The 21,373-nt window shown below is 40.1% G+C and overlaps 1 protein-coding gene across 4 annotated transcripts; it reads left to right on the top strand.

Moving 5' to 3' along the window:
* Nucleotides 1-345: 345 nt before the first annotated feature.
* Nucleotides 346-18,779, top strand: LOC121297545 (annexin A6-like). Of its 4 annotated transcripts, none has more exons than XM_041223899.1 (25): nt 382-683; nt 3,309-3,361; nt 5,704-5,794; nt 6,429-6,523; nt 8,446-8,559; nt 8,824-8,914; nt 9,379-9,458; nt 9,587-9,643; nt 9,811-9,904; nt 10,357-10,452; nt 10,563-10,621; nt 10,908-11,030; nt 11,374-11,432; nt 11,792-11,870; nt 12,635-12,716; nt 12,803-12,897; nt 13,022-13,135; nt 13,502-13,592; nt 14,245-14,324; nt 14,698-14,751; nt 15,481-15,574; nt 16,112-16,207; nt 16,784-16,842; nt 16,978-17,100; nt 18,089-18,779. In XM_041223899.1, the coding sequence occupies exons 2-25, from the start codon at nt 3,344-3,346 to the stop codon at nt 18,146-18,148; spliced, it is 2,004 nt and encodes a 667-aa protein (XP_041079833.1). In that variant the 5' UTR covers nt 382-683; nt 3,309-3,343; the 3' UTR covers nt 18,149-18,779. The 4 variants fall into 4 exon arrangements, with proteins under 4 accessions (XP_041079836.1, XP_041079833.1, XP_041079834.1 ...); XM_041223900.1 differs by having other exon boundaries at nt 663-739; XM_041223901.1 differs by lacking the exon at nt 382-683 and adding an exon at nt 5,047-5,144 and having other exon boundaries at nt 3,345-3,361.
* Nucleotides 18,780-21,373: the final 2,594 nt, after the last annotated feature.

Here is a 21,373-nt window from a genome sequence, read left to right as displayed (position 1 = left end):
TGGACAGAAATAGAACAGAATTATCGAGCACCAGGCTGGAGGCAGAGGAGCATCATGGTCCAGTTCCTGCAGGCAGGCTGGGATTGCCCAACCCCCACATGATCCTTTGCAGTTTATGGAAACATTTTATAATAAGTACCTGTAATTCATGTGATTGAAATTGTATATAAACAAGCATATAATTACCATTTACTACTATACAGCCTGGTAAAGAGCTACAAACACGTAAACGGTAAACTGCAGTTATTTAATGAAAGATTTACACTGTAGCTAATATTGTAAATTCATAGTGCACCATACATATAAAAGAAATATTTGGTACACTGTAGTATGTGTAATAAAATACACAGAAAACATAGATTCTTCCTAGAGCTGTACAGACAATAAGTTTGTTGCCGGGAAATCATATGTGCTTGGGTGTGGCTTGGCTGCTGTTCCTAACTGTCCTTACTCATTGAGCAAACGAGAGCAGGGCATCAATTTGTCCTGTGCAAAACCCCTCCCTGTAACACGAGTCCAACCCAACTTGGTGTGTCTGCGTTTTGCTGGCATCAAAGGCCACACTGCTGCGAGCGACTGCTACAAGCCTGACTCGTTACGTCATGCCGTACCAAAAAGGGAACAGCTGAGGAGCTGCTCTGCGGGGTCTTGCCAGTTCCAATCTTCTGGGCAGCGGCTGTGTGGTAAGTACTGCTGAAGTATCGCTTTGTAGAGCAAGCGAAGGAACGCTTTCTAACATGTAAGTACACATGACATTTCTTACAGCCTAAGGATGCCTTAAAGCTCAGCTGCATTGCTGCAGAAGCATGTGGTACAAGATTAGAAAAAAAGCGAGTTACAAAAGTACCTGTAACGTTTTTGTATTCTTCTGTAACTCTTATTCCTATAACCCGAGTAAAAAGCGGCTAAGCAATCGCAGTGCTTGTAAGGTGACGGGTGTTTTGGAACAGCCTGGCTGACAAGATGCAAACAACGAAAAGCAGGTTGAAAATCATGATCACCTGTCAATCATTTTACCTACACTGGTTGATAAAGAACAATGCAGCTGTCAATATTTGATTAGTGTAGTCACATATATAGTTTCAAATATGAATTCGTTTTCTATGAATTAGTTGGGAATAGAGATAGAAAATCCACGCAATGTTTATTTATTTATTTATTTATTTTTTTAAACTAGTCATTGATGTGTTCCTTTTGTCGTGTGTGCCGCGTTGCTGCCAAGCATTATTATAAATGAAAGCATGCACTCTCCGGCAGCAGTTAAACCCTGCCTCAATAGCACTGTACCAACACTGTTCAAATCGGTGTTCCGTTATTTTGACAAAGGCAGCATATGGATCATTTTAGTTGCAAAATATAAACTCAATTACAAAATATATAAATAGAATATGATGAAACGTGCAAAGTTAAGAACATTCTTTAGATGATTTTTAAATTGTATTTCTTTGCAGATTATCTAAATTTTGCAACTCCATTTTAAAGAACTAAGCTGATTAAAACGAAATCAGCCAACATTAGCCAACCATTCTGTGGTCTGCTACTCTATAGGGCGTGGTTAAAACCATGAAATACATTGTAGTCTTCATCTTTACCTCATTAACCTTCATAGTAAATAAAATAAATACATATAAAAACACACACCTGTATATCATCATTGATACTGAAACGTTGCATTTACACAAAACATCAGGGTCTTTAGAATGGCCACCCCAGTGAGTTTAGACTAAATGAATGACAAACCGGACTGTACAGTTCAAAATACACCTATTTGTTTGTGACAGACATCAGTTATGCCAGTTACCCATTGGTAATTTTCTTCAGTTTTTATTTATTTTTTAAATATATTTATATTAAATAAACATTAGGCCATTATATATCCATTTCAACCATGTTAACACTTGATCATATTTCCAAAGAGTTTCCTCCCTGCTTTAATTAACTTCTATTGGATGAAAAGAGAAACAATCATGTTATTTTTACAAAATGAGGAACATTGAGAGAGAGCTTCCTTAAGAAAAGTTGAATTATATCCCTTAGTCGTTGGGTTCTAGTTTTGTAAAAAAAAAAAAAAAAATCAACAGGCGTTTTAACTGTCCTGTAAACGCTTTAAAAATACTGTCCTTTTATTTTAGAGTGGGAAGTGGGAAAAAAAAACAAAAAACAACAAAAAAAAACATTTTAAATTATAAAACACAATGTCAAGCAGCCTGCAAAATGTTAGGGGGGGGATTTTAGATTTATATTTGTCTTGGTTTAGGTCATAAAATGTAATTGCCTAGCATAAAGTCTGTCTTTGTTTTTTAAAGGCTAAGCTTGGGAATATTGAGCAAGTCACCTTTTGTATTCAAAAAAGGCCTGAAACTGCTCTAGCAGCTTCAAGTGGAAAGGAAAATTTGGCAAGCAACCAACGCACTGTAAACTTGTCATGAATTGACAATTTGGCTATTGTATTTATTCTTCTCCAAATTGATTGTGTTTGTAGAAAACTGCATTGTGTTGTTCAGTGCTGTATGTTAAAAGTACAGTTGTATGAACTGTTATTTTACATTTAATAAAAACATTATTTTTTGTTATTGGATCTGGACTGGGCAATGAGCCACAACCAGATTTTCCAGCAACTTCCTTTCTGGGAGGAACAGGCTGCATAAGGAAAACCCTAAACACTGCATTCACTTTTATTTATTTATTTATTTTTAAATGATGAAATTATGCAAGAACTTTGCCTTCAAATTGCATGCTTGCTATTCACATTTTCCAAGTATTTACACTTTTAATGTTAGTATGTTTGGCTGACTGAATTGAAAAGATGTTGTTGATTAATTGAAACAATACAAACATTATTATGATGATGATGACGACGATGATGATGATGATGATGATGATGATGATGATGATGATGATGATGATGATGATGATGATGATGAAGGCTTGCTTTAGTATCATTCTCAAATGAAGGATATTTCTCATGATTCCTGACTGTGATGTTTCAGGCTACACTTGTTTACAATGGGAACATGTCACCTTTTCATTTCTAAAGTGCCAGTGAACAGTATAGATACTATTGAGAATGTATACCAGAAACATACTGTAAGTAAGTATACTGTAAGTCCCTTTCTTGCATCCATCTCTGTTTTCTAAATTTACACAGCAGAAGCTGTCTAGTTTATGTTGCAGTACAGACCTCTGTAGCCACTGCAGTAGAGCAAAGAGCTGAGCAAACAGAAAGCTTGCACACAGCCGATCAATAGATTACATATTCAAATCATTTCCATTTCAGAAGTTTTAATGAAACATTTTCAAACTTGCAGAATTCCTGTTTGACTGAATTAATCGACCAGACGCCATGGCAGGTAAAGGAAAGGTAAGAAAGTGTTTTGTTTTGGAGATGTCTTTTTGTGTTGGGGTGTGGTTTTGGAGATGTCTTTTTGTGTTGGAGTGTGGTTTTGGAGATGTCTTTTTGTGTTGGAGTGTGGTTTTGGAGATGTCTTTTTGTGTTGGGGTGTGGTTTTGGAGATGTCTTTTTGTGTTGGACTGTGGTTTTGGAGATGTCTTTTTGTGTTGGAGTGTGGTTTTGGAGATGTCTTTTTGTGTTGGACTGTGGTTTTGGAGATGTCTTTTTGTGTTGGAGTGTGGTTTTGGAGATGTCTTTATGTGTTGGGGTGTGGTTTTGGAGATGTCTTTTTGTGTTGGAGTGTGGTTTTGGAGATGTCTTTATGTGTTGGGGTGTGGTTTTGGAGATGTCTTTTTGTGTTGGAGTGTGGTTTTGGAGATGTCTTTTTGTGTTGGAGTGTGGTTTTGGAGATGTCTTTATGTGTTGGGGTGTGGTTTTGGAGATGTCTTTTTGTGTTGGAGTGTGGTTTTGGAGATGTCTTTATGTGTTGGGGTGTGGTTTTGGAGATGTCTTTTTGTGTTGGAGTGTGGTTTTGGAGATGTCTTTTTGTGTTGGAGTGTGGTTTTGGAGATGTCTTTATGTGTTGGGGTGTGGTTTTGGAGATGTCTTTTTGTGTTGGACTGTGGTTTTGGAGATGTCTTTATGTGTTGGAGTGTGGTTTTGGAGATGTCTTTATGTGTTGGGGTGTGGTGGGGGGCCATCAGATTGGCAAAGAATGTCTGCATTGGTAGAACAAAGATTTTGCCTTCCAAGATAATCAGCAATTACATTAATGACAGACTGCGTGAATGTGCTTCTCATGAAACCTGTATAATGTAAGGTGGATGTGAACAGGCTCTGACAGTCCAAACATTGTACATCATTGTAGCTATTCTCCCGCATGTCTCCTACGCCAGGATTAGTTTTCATTTTTCATTTTACTCTTATCCTCTTATTAACTTATTAAACAGTGACTGGCTGTACTGTACATCTTTATTTATAGTCTGTAGCAGTCATAACAGGTGTCCCCATTTGGGTTGTCCGGTTTGTATGACTATTATACTATAATATATATATATATATATATATATATATATATATATATATATATATATATATATATATATACACACACATGAGAAGCAAAACCTTTGCATTTTGGTGTCAGCTCTGCAATAGTCTGCGTTTTAAAGCCTTCTAATGAAAGGCAAAGTGGTCTCAGAGGAAGTCAATGGGGGCGTGGCTGCAGCACTGACTCAGCTCTGGAGATTGATGTGTTTCTTTTGACAGTCTGTGTGGGAGAGGGCAGCAGGCAGGCTCTACAGAGAGAGAGAGAGAGAGAGAGAGAGAGAGAGAGAGAGAGAGAGAGAGAGAGTACAAGCTGTGAGTGGCAAAAGAAGATACATACATGAGATTCTCTACTTCTTCTAGAGGAGATGGGTCTAGATTACTGGATTACTGTGGACAGTATGCTCTGTGTAGGCTGCTCATACTGGACCTCTTGTTTAGCTCACACAGAATGACCCCTGTCATGTGCTTTCATTGTTTTCCCGGGAATGTACCCTCTTGACCGGAGCACCTTGAAACCAAACCCCCTTAACCCTAAAGCTGCCATTTTCCACTGATGCTGTTGATAAATTCAGATACAATGCATAATGGATAACTGCTGTGTTTAGACTCCGTACTGATGTGCAACCTGAAGCTGGGCCACATGCCGTCCTGATGAAGGGGGCTTGTGATGTTTAAATGAACCCTATAGAATCCTAGAGCAGCTGTGAGTAACAGGACACCCCCCCCCCCGACACACACACACACACACACAGACACACAGACACAAGGGAGCTGCTGAATAAACCAGCAGCCTTCCAGCATAACAGGTGACAGCTGTCACATGGTTTCCTTCCACATGCAGGGCTGGCTGCTGGGGGAGAAGGGAATCAGGAATCATAGGGGGGACCCAGGAGCCAGCCACTTGCAATGGGTGCATGCTTTTTGCAGGTGCTTTATTGTGTGCACGTTGGGAGGTCTAACCAAAAACAGACCATAAACATACCAATGTTTTACTCTCTTTAGAGAGTTAGCACAGGATCACTTACAGAGTTCAATAAAACATCAATCAAATGCTAGTCAGTTACTTTCATAAATATTCATTAAAATTATTCTGGAACAAACGAAAGCCCAAATCGTTTGTAATTTCACTGGCATGATCCAAAAATATTAGCAATTAAAGTCTGGTATGGAATGTGAACAGTCCATTTTGTGGCATTCTTGATAAATCAGTGGAAATCCATACCTCTGTTGATCATGATCATATTAACTGTGTATCTGCACAGGGTTCCAAGTACAGAGGGACAGTGGTGGACTTCCCAGACTTCAACCCTTCCAGTGATGCAGAGGCTCTGTACAATGCCATGAAGGGATTAGGTGAGTACAGTGCTGTAGCATTGCAATAACCCTGCAGACAGGACTCTGGAATTTGAGTAGTTGAGTGTTGGTGCTTCTTCTGTAACTGAGCTGGGCACAGATATTCAGGTACACTTGAGTGAAAATGTCTTGGGTTTAGTTTGTGATAAATGTTAGTATATTGCTAGTTCTGCTTTGAAAACCCAGCTCTGTTCAGTTGTAAACGGAGCGCGGCCCGGATGCAATGTGAGTTTTAACAGGTCATCTGCATGGCACTGCCTATGACACTGTAGAGTAACTTCACCTGGCTTTACCCTTTTAAATGCTTATTATGGTTTAGCTGCACAGTAATTTAGTATTTAACTATGCTTTCCCTTGTCTATACTATTCATATATTGTTCCCAATCATTGTCCATGCTTGCTTCTGCTTTACCATGCCATCACTATGCTTTTACTACACTTTGATATGCTTTTACCACTTTTTACTGCTGTCAACTTTTCTAAGAGTATAATAAGACCTTACCACAGGAATCCATAGTGGACACCTGAATGTGATAGTAGAGGTTCCATGTTGGGCTTTAATACCACAGCACCACAATGATCACTGTGAATAACTATGGAATAGCTTTCAGAGATGCCCTGTGTTTCACTGCAGGCAGTGACAAGGATACCATTCTAGAGCTCATCACCTCCAGAAGCAATGCTCAGAGACAGGAGATCTGTGCAGCGTACAAATCCCAGTATGGGAAGGTAGGGAATAAGGAAACAAATATAAGGCAGAATTACAGCTTATATATTATATATATATTATATATATATAGTAAGTATATATATATATATATACAGTGGCTTGCGAAAGTATTGACCCCCCTTGGCATTTTTCCTATTTTGTTGCCTTACAACCTGGAATTAAAATAGATTTTTTGGGGGTTTGTATCATTTGATTTACACAACATGCCTACCACTTTGAAGATGCAAAATATTTTTTATTGTGAAACAAACAAGAAATAAGACAAAAAAACAGAAAACTTGAGCGTGCATAAGTATTCACCCCCCCAAAGTCAATACTTTGTAGAGCCACCTTTTGCAGCAATTACAGCTGCAAGTCTCTTGGGGTATGTATCTATAAGCTTGGCACATCTAGCCACTGGGATTTTTGCAAAACTGCTCCAGCTCCTTCAAGTTGGATGGGTTCCGCTGGTGTACAGCAATCTTTAAGTCATACCACAGATTCTCAATTGGATTGAGGTCTGGGCTTTGACTAGGCCATTCCAAGACATTTAAATGTTTCCCCTTAAACCACTCGAGTGTTGCTTTAGCAGTATGCTTAGGGTCATTGTCCTGCTGGAAGGTGAACCTCCGTCCCAGTCTCAAATCTCTGGAAGACTGAAACAGGTTTCCCTCAAGAATTTCCCTGTATTTAGTGCCATCCATCATTCCTTCAATTCTGACCAGTTTCCCAGTCCCTGCCGATGAAAAACATCCCCACAGCATGATGCTGCCACCACCATGCTTCACTGTGGGGATGGTGTTCTCGGGGTGATGAGAGGTGTTGGGTTTGCGCCAGACATAGCGTTTTCCTTGATGGCCAAAAAGCTCAATTTTAGTCTCATCTGACCAGAGTACCTTCTTCCATATGTTTGGGGAGTCTCCCACATGCCTTTTGGCGAACACCAAACGTGTTTGCTTATTTTTTTCTTTAAGCAATGGCTTTTTTCTGGCCACTCTTCCGTAAAGCCCAGCTCTGTGGAGTGTATGGCTTAAAGTGGTCCTATGGACAGATACTCCAATCTCCGCTGTGGAGCTTTGCAGCTCCTTCAGGGTTATCTTTGGTCTCTTTGTTGCCTCTCTGATTAATGCCCTCCTTGCCTGGTCCATGAGTTTTGGTGGGCGGCCCTCTCTTGCCAGGTTTGTTGTGGTGCCATATTCTTTCCATTTTTTAATAATGGCTTTAATGGTGCTCCGTGGGATGTTCAAAGTTTCGTATATTTTTTTATAACCCAACCCTGATCTGTACTTCTCCACAACTTTGTCCCTGACCTGTTTGGAGAGCTCCTTGGTCTTCATGGTGCCGCTTGCTTGGTGGTGCCCCTTGCTTAGTGGTGTTGCAGACTCTGGGGCCTTTCAGAACAGGTGTATATATACTGAGATCATGTGACAGATCATGTGACACTTAGATTGCACACAGGTGGACTTTATTTAACTAATTATGTGACTTCTGAAGGTAATTGGTTGCACCAGATCTTATTTAGAGGCTTAATAGCAAAGGGGGTGAATACATATGCACGCACCACTTTTCCGTTATTTATTTTTTAGAATTTTTTTAAACAAGTTATTTTTTTCATTTCACTTCACCAATTTGGACTATTTTGTGTATGTCCATTACATGAAATCCAAATAAAAATCTATTTTAATTCCAGGTTGTAAGGCAACAAAATAGGAAAAATGCCAAGGGGGGTCAATACTTTCGCAAGCCACTATATATATATATATATATATATATATATATATATATATATATATATATATATAATATATATATTATATACATAGATATATAATATATAGCTCTATATGTTTCTTCGATTTCTAAGAGATAATAAGAGCTCTACAACAAAAATTAAATCTTCAACCTCTTCTGATTCTCAGTCCCTTTAACACCCATTCTCTAGGATCTGATTGGAGACCTGAAGTACGAACTGACTGGAAAGTTTGAGCGCCTGATCGTCGGACTGATGAGACCGACTGCCTATCACGACGCCAAAGAAATCAAAGATGCCATCAAGGTGAGTCTAGTGCTGAACAGACAGACAAGACTCTTTAAAATCAGTATGGGTACATGCATTGCACAGGCTGCCAACTGAGTATTATAGTGTGTCATAAATGTAATCCATGTTCTTGTCTGATTGATTTGTAATGAGAACACTTGATGTTGCCTGGTTCATTTATGTCCTGTAGCAGCATGAGTCACTTCCTGCCCACTGCTGAATTAAAGACTTGAAAAGCCATTCATGAATAAATGACTTGCAATGGATTGTCTTCTTTCCCAGGGTATCGGGACAGATGAGCAGTGTCTAATTGAAATCCTGGCTTCCAGGAACAACAAGCAGATTCATAACCTGGTGAATGCATATAAAGATGGTAAGAAACTTGATTACCTGACTGTATGTGTGTATGTGTATATATATATATATATATATATATATATATATATATATATATATATATATATATATATATATATATATATATATATTGCACTAACCTCCAACAAGTATTGTGATCAATGAATGCGGAGCACCTGGGAGTCTGATTCCTTGCTCAATAAATATCTAGATATTCCTGAATAGATAATCATCCCATCTTCATGACGAATATTTTAATGAGCAATCGTCCCACAATCACAGAGATAATGAAAGTACAGCATTATCACTTTACTACCAACGCTGTCTGGGATAATAGTGACTGTCAAGACTGAGACCATATTGAGTTCCTTTGCAGAAGCATTTTTAACTAAGAACAAATGCCTCATTCAAAATGGCTTAAAAGTGTAATTATCTATTGCTATTGCCAAGTCTTTTATGTATTATTTCTCTCGCTCACAGCATATGGTAGAGACCTGGAGGCAGATATTGTGTCAGACACCTCCGGCCATTTCAAGAAGATGTTAGTGGTTTTACTTCAGGTATGTGATGTTTCTCCGTATGACTCCAGAGCCTGTTCCAGAGGGTGTCTGTTTGACAAATGCCCTGTGCTGTACTTTACCTGCGGTCTGATGCTACGTGCTGCACTAACTGTGGGATCCTTCCACAGGGCACACGTGAGGAGGATGACGTTGTGAGTGAAGAACTCGTGGAGCAGGATGCCCAGGTCTGAGTCTCACGTCTCAGTCTGAACTTTCTTATAAAGCTGATGTTTCAGAAAACGTGCCATTTTAAATCTTAGATTACCTGTCCCTTTTTCTAATGTTTTGTGCATGGGAAATGTGATGGTTCTCCTCCTCCTCTTATTCAATATCATCTCACTGTCCCTCACAGGACCTGTTCAATGCTGGTGAGATGCAGTGGGGCACAGATGAGGCCAAGTTCATAACTATCCTGGGAAACAGGAGTGTCACTCACCTCCAGCTGGGTATGTGCCTCATCACATACTCATAGCTCGCATTGAAACCACACACACAGGCTTTCTTGTATTCTGGTAATGGAATACAATCCCCTGACATTTGAGTCTTACCTGTCCAAATGTTACAAGCAAGCATGTACTGCAAATGGCCTCATTGATACAACAGAATACGAGGTTGAATGGGGAGGTTTCCTCTTGTAACGGGGCAGAGGCTGGGAGGGAACCGCCGACCCCGCGCACCGCAAGCGAGCATCTTAACCACAAAGAGCCGGGCTCCTCTGCATATGTGGGTCTAAAGCTCATCTTATCTCACAGACAGGGGACAGGACAGAATCTATAACATCATGCAACAGTTTCACGCTGAACAAAATAACACTATACATTCTGCAGATGTCCTTGAATGCAGTCTATGAATTCTTTAAGTTTTGCAACAACCTTTTTTTTTGTGATTTGTTTTCCAGTATTTGATGAGTACCAAAAGATTGCAAATAAGGAAATAGAGGACAGCATCAGGGGGGAGCTGTCAGGGGACTTCGAGAAGCTGATGCTGGCAGTGGGTGAGAGTGCTTTGGCTTACTCTTGTGATGCAATCCTAAGGAATGTCAGGCATGGACAGTGTTTGAATGTATTGCAGTGCTTGAACCCATTTCCTTGCTCTGTGTTGCAGTGCAGTGCATCAGGAGCGTTCCCATGTATTTTGCAAAGCGGCTCTTCAAAGCAATGAAGGTGAGATTTTAATGGAAATGTAATCAGATGTTGAAAATTGTGCAAAGTCTTTGTGCTGCTGCCTTTGCACTTGCTTCAAGTTGGTTAGGAGTGCAATGTTATAAGCAAACCTTGTAGTAAAAGTCACTTTCTGTTTCCAGCCAGTAAACAGAGATCCGATGTAGTTTTGTTTTCCCAATGTAAGTTAAAGACGCAGGCACCTTGAATAAGCACCCCGCTAGTTTCTGCATGTTGTTCTTCATGCTTGAATATAATGGGTATCATCTTCACTTGCTCTTAACTCCAGGGCCTGGGCACTGCTGATAACACCCTGATCCGCATCATGGTCTCCCGCGCGGAAATCGACATGCTTGATATCCGAGAGTTCTTCAGGTTGAGTTATGAGAAATCCCTTTATAACATGATCAAGGTAAGTAACCCTATAACCCTGATCCCTACCTTCCCTAGTTTTAATATTAAGGTGAGGATTGGTAGTCAGTTTAGAGTCACATTGAAGCCAAATAAGGCTAAACAAGAGAAATATCACACTACAACTACGAGGTGTAAACTTCACATCACAATGCTAACAAAGGTTACCATGGTGGGAAAAATGCTTTATATGCAGTACCTGCTCCAGGCATCACTTTATACTGTTTGAAGTGGTACACTACTGCACATGCCCTCATAAATTGCCATCAATAAAAGAAAAATAACGCAGTTCAAAGAGTCCAGTATAATATAACAATACCGTGTGCTTGTGTGTTTGCTTCCAGGACGACACCTCTGGCGAGTACAAGAAGTGTTTGCTGAAACTCTGCGGAGGAGATGATGAGTACGTTTCTTTTACTCCCCTGTACCCCCAGTGCCACTCTCAATGACCCTATTGTTAGGGAGACCAGCCACGCAATGGAATCTACAGCTTCAGCAACACACTTTACAACTACTAATATTCCCAGATTGTGTTTCAGCCAGCCACATATTTTAAAATGCCAACATTAAACATTTGAGCCTGACTGTGAATTTGGTTGATCATGCCACTCTGAGTATTTCTCAAGCATTTGCTCATGTTGTTACTGCAGTTCGTAGCTGGTGGGTTTGTGACCTTGCGGTATAAGAAAATGCTGTCATTTTGATCGGTGGTGGGATCTAGCCCTGTTCAGAGGTATTGTCTGTTTGCACACTTTGTTTCAGCCTTGCCGGCGAGTTCTTCCCTGAAGCAGCGCAGCTAGCCTACAAGATGTGGGAAGTTAGCTCCATGACCCGTGTGGAGGTTTGCTCTCTCTAGCCCCAGCAGAAGTTGCTGTGACCTATCACTGCTTGCTGGCTTGCACTGAGCTCCCTTTAACTTCATTAACACAGCGTGCTGAGCTCTGCCTGTTTTGTTTTGTTTTTAGCTGGCTAAACACTGCAGTGTGGTTTCTTTTCTTCCCTAACTCCCTTCTTCCCTGAAGTGCCTCAATGGTCTTGTGTTTGAGTTCAGAATCAGACTTATTGTGAGTCTTCTTTTAAGATGGCAGGGTGCCTTTTGGCTTGGTGGGGATTTGCTCTGTATCCTCCCCTTTAAAACCCACTCATGACTCAAAACAGGCCTTGAGTATCTAAATTTCATACAAGCCTGCTGTATAGACATAGACTGGAGGAAGGCATTGGAGGTGCTATGGCTGCCTGTTATAATTCTGAGTGCCCCACTACCCCTAATAAGCAAGTACAATCAGAGTGTACTGCCTGGAATAATCCTTTTGAATAATCTAGTTTTGTGCTACAACACAAAGTAACAACTCCCTAAGGAAGCATTGAAGAACTACTAACTGTATTGACATACATTAAGACATTCAATGTACCTACATATACAGGAAACCCTCATTTAATATCCCCGGTAAGCACAGCTAAATAAAGCAAGTCTTGAAGCTGAACCTGCTCTCTGCATCCCCTTGGCTTTGTCACACCCTGAGCTGGCTCACAACTCCCTGCTTTGTTCTCTTGTTATCCTGCCCACGTTTAACCCAAGTGTCTACGTTGTTGCTTTCACTACAGTTCAGGGGAACGGTTCAGCCGGCTGCAAACTTCAACCCAGACAGCGACGCTCAGGCCCTGCGGAAAGCCATGAAGGGATTCGGTCAGTTTCCTTTTACCCGGAAACACCTGAGAGGCGTCAGGTCTTATTATCGGTCTGCTGAGCAAGGACTCTCCTTGTTGTTTCAGGCACTGACGAAGACACCATTATAGACATAGTCACCCACAGGAGCAACGCACAGAGACAGGAGATTCTACAGAAATACAAATCCCTTTTGGGCAGGGTAGGTAGCATTATAAAATGCTGCAGGTGATGCCCAGCATTTAATATATATATATATATATATATAGCTTATATATATATATATATATATATATATATATATATATTGTAAACAAAGGTTCCAGAACTTGATGGCTGACCTTAAATCCGAACTGTCGGGAAGTATATGCAGGCTGATCCTGGGGCTGATGATGACTCCGGCTCAGTTCGATGCCAAAATGATGAGGAAAGCCATGGAGGTGAGAGCAAGATGCTTTGACATAAAAAAAAAAAAAAAAAAAAAACAGTGTGCAGATCAAGAAGCAGTGCTAGTCAGGGCATTGATTACAGCATTGTTCTAGCTGCCTTGAGTAACAGCCAGAGACCTACCCTAGGAGAAACAAGTGAACAGAGTGCCGAAAACACTAGTAGTGGTTTCTTATCTCATTCCACCGTCTTCCATGTGAAATGGAATCAGATTTCAGACTGTACCTGTGATGGGCTCTCAGCTCTATGCTGTAACTTCCCTCCATCATCCCCTCACACGTCAATGCTTCCAGGGTCCCCATGGTCCAGGTGTGTTTTCCTGTCACCCTTTGTTTAAATCTGGTTGTCCTGTGTTGCAGGGCGCTGGCACAGATGAGAAGGCCTTGATTGAGATTTTAACTACGAGGAGCAACCAGGAGATCCTGGCTATGAACAAGGCTTACAAGGAGGGTAGGAAAGACTGTACACAGGGAGATCCCTTAGAAACGTTTAAAGCAGTATTGTGCATGGTATCTATGCACTTTTACCATGCTTTTCCCAAGGTTATACTATGCAATTACCATGTTTTTTTTGTATATGCTTTACCATACCTCTATGTGCTTTACTATGCTTCCCTATACTTTCTCTTTGGATGGAGGGATGGAGTGGAATCGTATCCTATTTTGTTGCACCCTTTACAAATGTTGTGTAGCTATCATAAATCAAAGATGCTTTATTCACCAATAACCAGAATCCATTGTGTACATTTGTATTTGTTTAAGTGTATCAAAGAGATATGCAATATGTTAAAATGAATAGTGAAGGACATTCTATTTGTAAAGCGTATAACAAAACAGGATCCCATTATATGTTGTCATATGGTATATGTATAATTAAAGCCAGAGTAAACAGTTACAATTTTAACCAGAACACTGTAAAAAAAAAAAAAAAAAAAAAGAAAAAAAAATAGAACCCATTTATAGGTTTTCATGAATTGAGCACATTTTCTGTCGACATCTCACAGTAGGCCAGCAGGGGGGGCCATTGCACAGCACACTCGACAATATTACTGTCTGCCTAATTGTTTTTGCTTCCCTTCTCCTTGCCCTGCCCCACTGCCCAGCCTACCACAAGAGCCTGGAGGACTCCATCATCTCAGACACCTCGGGTCATTTCTGCAGTGTGCTGGTCTCACTGGTGCAGGTAGACGCGTGCCTGAACGGCTCATTCACAAACATTTCACAGTTAGGAGAACAATCCTAATAGACAGTGAAGTGGGGAGGCTTAAAATCCATTACAGTAAAATGTACCACCCTTTTTACCCCTCCCTCCTTCCTTACCTTTCTGTACCTCCCTCACCCCACTTCTGACAAGCCATTTACAAGCCATTTCTCCGGCTTCAGTTATTTAATCATTTCATAATGGTTCACACCTTTCTGTGTTGTGCTTTTTTCCTAAATGGCCAGCAGGGGTAGTTATACTATTCTAAATGTAACAACACATCCAAAAGAAACTGCAAACGGTTATTGCTGCTGTGCTTCCCTGTTGGCATGAACTGCATGTTTTCTCGTTGCAGGGTAGTCGAGAGGAGGGGCCCGCTGATCTTGCAAGAGTCCAGGAGGATGCCAAGGTAATCACAGCTGGGCAGCCTGTCACTCCTTAATTACACAGGCAATTTGATTGCCATTTCAAAATAAAACTCTGCGTTCCCCCCAGAAACACAGCTTTATTATCTTAGGTCTTTGTATTTCTGCACCCAGTGGAATCTGGGAATGTGTCGGACGCACCCTTTCCACGAAAGAGATTTCAGTGTTGTTCTCCTAATCACAATGCTGGGCTGCTGTGTATCTCAGTATTGCGCAATCCCTTATTTCTTCTGAAGAAGCTGAAATTGTGCTGATAACTTCCAAGCATCCCGGTTGTCCTTTTATAGGCAGTGCCTGTTTTAAAACCAGGCTTTAGATTATGTGTGCTGTTTTTATAAAAGCCTGCTAAGCTGTTTGCAACACCAATGCTTGCCTCTTGTTTGTCATTGTGCTGTCAGATTGTAAGTGAAGCATTGGTAAGTATAGTCTTTAACAAATCATGTTCAATCTTTAACAGCTTGCAGGGGGAGCTAGCTATTTAATGAGAACTACCGTCTGGGAATCAGTGCCACCAGCATTTCTCTATATCGTTTCTTGTGTGTGTTTGTGTGTTTCGGTATTTCACGTCTCAGTGGTTTGATCTCAAATCATTTCAGCTCTGGAGATGGGAAGGCTTGTTTTTATGTTTCTTTTTTCAGTCTGTGGTTCTGATTTTCATTTTTTTTGTCTATCCTTTGATTTGGGTTTTATATTACTCTGTGTATTTTGTTCAGGAACTGGGCAATGCAGTCAACGATGAGTCCACTTCAATGGAAACCAAGTTCCTGAGTATCCTGTGTACCAGGAGCTACCCTCACCTTCGCAAAGGTACAGGCCTGCACAGAACTATCGGCTCATCGGAGTGTGTGTATGTGTGTATGTGTCCCAGGCTCTTGCGTCACAAGCTCTCTTTAAGCAATTTTGTAGGGTCTCACTGTTGTGAGCTGCAGAACAGTATATCTTTAAAAGCACACCGTTTTGCTTAGAGATTCAAATTTGAATAACTACTTCGAATTTTTTAATAAATGTTAGGCAAGCTTGAGATTCTCTGTCTATTGAAAGTCCTACCTGGGTCGATGTAATGCGTGTAATTATGAGGGAACAAAAGATTGTCATCTGACATAGGTTACAAAAAGTATAAATAGCAAAATGCATTGCACTTCCTCAAATTTAGCATATATTTTTTGGTGTAATATTTAGAATATTTATGGCAAAGGATGGCAAATAATGATCTTAAACAGGTAAGGTAAGGAATTAAAACTGCAGACTATTTAAGTTATCAAACCCTATAATGGCGTGAACTTCTTCGACTGCACTGTATTCAGAAATATACACTCAGTGCTTCAATTGTGTGCTTCTTCTCAGTGTTCCAGGAGTTTGTAACTTGCACCAACAAGGATGTGGAGCAGGTCATCAGGAAGCAGATATCAGGCGATCTAAAGACAACTCTCATTGCTATCGGTGGGTTCCTGTCTGCAGGGCTGCTCTGGATAGCGGAGCGGTGTGCTTGCAGACTTATCACTAGGGCTTGATAAGCAAGATCTGTCTCTTCTCTAGAACTGGAATGACTATGTATGTGGAAGTTGCGTCACTGGTCTTATTAAAGAGATTGTAGCGAAAGGAAGGTATTGAATTACTGTGTTAGCTACAATCACTTTCATTTCTTAAGGATGTATTCCTAGTAAAAAAGAATGACTTGAAATACATTCTACCCTGCATATACATAGTATTGTCTGATATGATAATTAGTGAGTGATCAGTTGATTGAAGTACACATAAGTCCACTAAAATATATATATATATATATATATATATATATATATATATATATATATATATATATATATTTTAGTTCCTTTCCCATCTTCTTAATACCAAAAGTTACATTTTAACGTACAATGACAATAATAAGAGACATTCACTCCATGGTAACTGCTTTAACACAGGAACAGCTACAGAATAGATCTGTTGCACACAAACAGCCTTGTTCCGAATACCACGGGTGCTATTTATACATCATTTCTGATTTCCTTTCAGTCCGAAGCATTAAGAACAAGCCTTCCTACTTTGCTGACCGACTCTACAAGTCTATGAAGGTAATTAGCTCGCTGGAATTAGAGCGCTGGGTTTTCAGCAGTGGCTGTAGCCTGAGATTATTTATGTGACAAACCTTGGATGTAACGCTGTGTGGCGTAACGTCCTGACAGGTGCATTTTTAACTTCCTCCTCAGGGACTAGGCACTGACGACCGCACCCTCATCAGAATCATGGTATCCCGGAGCGAGATCGACCTGTTCAACATCCGACGAGAATACAAAGAGCTGCATGATGTGTCCCTGCACGAGAGCATCAAGGTCGAAGCGCTCTGTATTAGTTAGATTTTTATACACCACAGTGAGAGTTAAATGGTAACCAACCACATAACACTGGTCAGTGGGACAATGGGAATCAGCAATGGTGCCAAAGTATAAGTGTGTCTATCCTTCACATAGCCCTTTCTGTCGCCATTCCGCAAACACAGTAGCCATTGCACGCTTTTTCTTTCAGCATGATTGGGGTTGGTTTTGTTTGTTTGCTTGTCTGTGCTGAAGAACTATGTGATAAAGATCAATGACTAAATCTTCCATAAACCTAATTCCTAGGAAACGCAGGAGCTGAAACCTTTGCCTGCTTGACACTGAAGAACAGGAGACTAGCGGAACTGTTTGTCGAATTGTCTGGGTTTAGTATTAGAGTTTACATTGCAAAAGCAGCCATACCTTGATGTTATAGTAAATGAGTTCAAAAACAGTATGTGCTGGCAGGCATAGGCTGTTATTGTGAGCAGCCTTCTGCTTTTAATAGAAGCACCGAGCCACCGTGGGATGTGGCACAGACCCTTGTTCTTATTTTGCATTTCGTTTGTCCCTGACGCTATTTTGAGCTGCTTCGGACGCTGCTGAACTGGGCCAGGCGCTGCTCTGTAGTTCAGTGACGTGGGCCAGTGTAGCACAGCTGTCCAGGAATTCCCCCAACAGAAACCTCTTTTCTGATTGGATGGTTTTATTTGTATCTCCATGTATGGTAGGGAAGAGTGTTCAGTTTCCTGTTTTGAGACTTTCCTTTCACAGGCTGGCCCTTTAAGGGGCTTGTTTGCATGCACTCCCTGTATTCCAAGTACCTTGTCAATGTAGACAATTCAGATTGATATTGGTTAAATTATAAAGAGTGCTCTCTGTTTTAAAAAAAAACAAAACAGTATGCACAGCCCTCAGCTTGCTGACTGCTGTATAGAAAGTAGGATGGTATTTATAACTGTGTTTAACTTGGCCTTTAACAGTTTTCTTCCTTATTTTCTTCTAGGGCGATACGTCAGGTGACTATCGCAAGGCCTTGCTGACTCTTTGCGGTGGAGAAGATTAAAACCAAGAGGCCAGAACCCTTTGATAACATAGAATATCATTAGAGTTGTGCACCATTTCCCATTTACTTTACAGTAAACCATGAAGGAACTGAAAGATGCACCGACAAGCTGTGTACCTGGGAATTCTCAGTAAAATCACCTTAGAGTTTATACATATTTTGTGTCTAAGGAAATCTGTAATTTACAATTTTCAGGATAATAATAATAATAATAATAATAATAATAATAATAATAATAATAATAATAATAATAATAATAATAATAATAAATTCGATTTTTATGTTAATCTATAAAGATACAAATGAGATAAACTTATTTTAGATAAACCTTATTATGGCTCTTTACTAGCTTCAGTGCTTTGCCAAAAAACAACAACATGCTGCCTCTGTGTGCTAGATACCAGCTAGTTTTCTGTACCTCAAAGTGAAATGCATGTGAAAAAGGGAGACCTTATTTTTTTTTATTGAAATCTATACCTTGGTGCAATGCTGTCAAGTTTAAAGACAAGCTTCCTGTGGCTGTAATACAATATTAATGATTACTGTGAACATTTTCACATTTCTGTTATTTCACAGAAACCTCAGCTGGTAATGTGCAATTTTAAGTGTTCAAATAAATGGTGAAAATAAATGTGTGGGAGTTGTATAGTATTTTATCTTTAAAATAGTGTGTGTGTGTGCGTGTTTATGCGTCCTGTTATGCATGTTGCACGCCACAGAACTGACATATATTCTGTGTTATTTTGAACTGCTGCTGCACTTTCATACAATTAGAGCATTAGTTTTCCCTGCTGTATGTCGTGAGCACATTTATGACATTTTGTCCTATTGGATAGTCATTCATACCCAGTCCTTCACCTGCTGCATCACTCTCTGCAATAAATTGTGGGTAGGGTAGGGCAGCACTCCCAGATTGGGTGAGAGAGTGCTGCAAAGCTAAGCTGTTCAAACTGTATGAAATCGTGAAATTACTTCTTGTATACAGTAACATCCTACACACAATGCAAGTACTTATCATAAACCAGAATAATCAACATGATTGCACTGTAGGATATGCTATTAAACATTGAAAATGTTTTCTAAGTTTTGACATCTGGAAACGGGATAAGATGTACTTGAATTCTGACCAGTGTGTAACTGCCATTTGCTGTTTTCTTATACACTGCTTCAATAACTTTGGTGGAAGATGAAGCCCTTAAGTTTCAATGCCTCTTCCTCAATGTAGCCCACCACTATATAGCACCCCTTTTATGAAATGAAAATTGGGGCATTAGGCGGTTCTAGTTGTTCAGCAGGACAGTAATATTGCCCCATAAAGATCTGCTTGTTAAGCGCCTTACTGGACTGGATTGGAAATGTAGAGCACGGCATATCATTTGTGCATGCAGTGGCTGAGCCCATAGCAAAACTGCAGTGTACTGTAATTATGATTCCCGATCAACTTAAACACAGAGGCTTTGCCATCTTCAAAGCAGTACTGTGTAAGTTATAACCAATCAGTCTGTCTGCAATACATCTACAATAACAAACACATCACTGGCATTTCATAGTGAATTGATCCTAATTACATTGATTTAACTTGTCTGGAAATACCCAGCATACACCCATCTGGAATTTTCTTTTTTACAAGCTGTAAAATGCGTTATACTGTAAAACAACAGAAGAGGTTACACCCCGCTGTATTTGATTGTTTTATTTACTCAGTGCTGTGTGAGTAAAAAAAATATATATTTTAATTGAACAAGCACTGGCAAAACTTTTTTCTTGAGGAAATCTGTAGCCTCCGAATCAAAGGTCTAGTTTGTTTACTGGATTAACCAGTTGAACTATTAATAATTGCGAAACATCTCAAAAGTGACACCTAGAAGTCAACCGATCTACAAATGATTTTTTTCCCCTTCTGTTTTGCTTTTTTTTCTTGATGGTCTAGGGTGGAATACATCTGTATCATCCTGTATCTACTTCATCATGCTTTACTTAGTAATAAAGTGAAGGCAGGTGGTGACATACACTGCTTGGTAAGTTCCAAGACCTGCCTGGCGCTGAAGGCAGTGTGTTCAATGCGATCCAAATGCAATGCATGTAGCTATAGTTTTCTCCACAAAATGCACAAAGGCATAGTTTTCTCTAAAAAAAAAAAAGTAACACGTAAAGCAGAATTTACTTATTAAGTTATGTTATGTTCGTTTGGACTCTGCAGAGATCCTGGTGGCTCTAACAAAGGATGTCGCTTGTACATGGCAAACTTTCAAAGCAGGTCCTTGTTGAATCATACATACAGAAAGCCAATGGAACGAGACCTCCAATAGAGAAGTTGTGAACCACACCCATGTTCTGTGATTATCGGGTGTCCGCATGAGCAAAGGAACAATAGATTTGGACACTTGAGGTATTTGTGTGCAGCAGTTTGAACTTCTCCATTCCGGAGGAACAAGGAAAACGTTGAGACAGTGCTGCTCGGCTTTGAGGAACTCGATTTCAGCAGCACAAACACTCTGTTCTTCAGACTCTGCAGTTTTCATTATCAGTGAAGAAACTCAAGGCTGCTCAGTTTCTTCAAGTGAGTTTTGTGAACAACCGTCACAGCGATGTGGGCTCCTGATCATATTGTTTAGATCCAAAATCTCCTATGGATGTATATAGATAATCCGTACCGCGGTAATCCAGAATAACCTATGATCAAATCCACGCTAGCATTATGAAATGATTGGTGCAGCTGTAGAAAACAAACATCAATATCGCAAAATTCAATGACAGGCGTGCAAAACATGGAGTTTTAGCTGATTTTTCAAAGTATTAAACACACAAAACAAAGACTAGCCAATGCATTTTTAGTGTGATAGATGAAGTCAGAAGGATTGTAGGTGATGTTTCCCTAAAGGGGGTTATTAAATGATGGCAAGCAGTCTTTGTTATTTATTTCACCTAGGACTTGGCCAGGTAAACAGCAAGCTCCTCTCTCACCCGATCGTATATCGTGAAACTGTACTGTCTGTTAGTAAAATCTGTGGATTGAGATGACTACCAACCAAGTCAACTCTTTCCTTGGATATTGACTAAATAAGTGAGAACTAATTTGCATTCACGCTGTGGTCAATGCATACAGTACCATCAACTAGCTTTGCCGCCTACTTTACACAGAGATTCCCATCAGTGGCCTATTCATAACAAAACTCACTCATCAGAGCAGGGTCTCTCCTAAATGGTTTGGATTAGCGAGAGTTT

This window comes from Polyodon spathula, chromosome 22 (assembly GCF_017654505.1).
Source record: "Polyodon spathula isolate WHYD16114869_AA chromosome 22, ASM1765450v1, whole genome shotgun sequence".
In the NCBI taxonomy this organism is placed as follows: domain Eukaryota; kingdom Metazoa; phylum Chordata; class Actinopteri; order Acipenseriformes; family Polyodontidae; genus Polyodon; species Polyodon spathula.
Note: the sequence above shows the minus strand (reverse complement) of the source record. Positions and strands in the feature narration are given on the sequence as shown.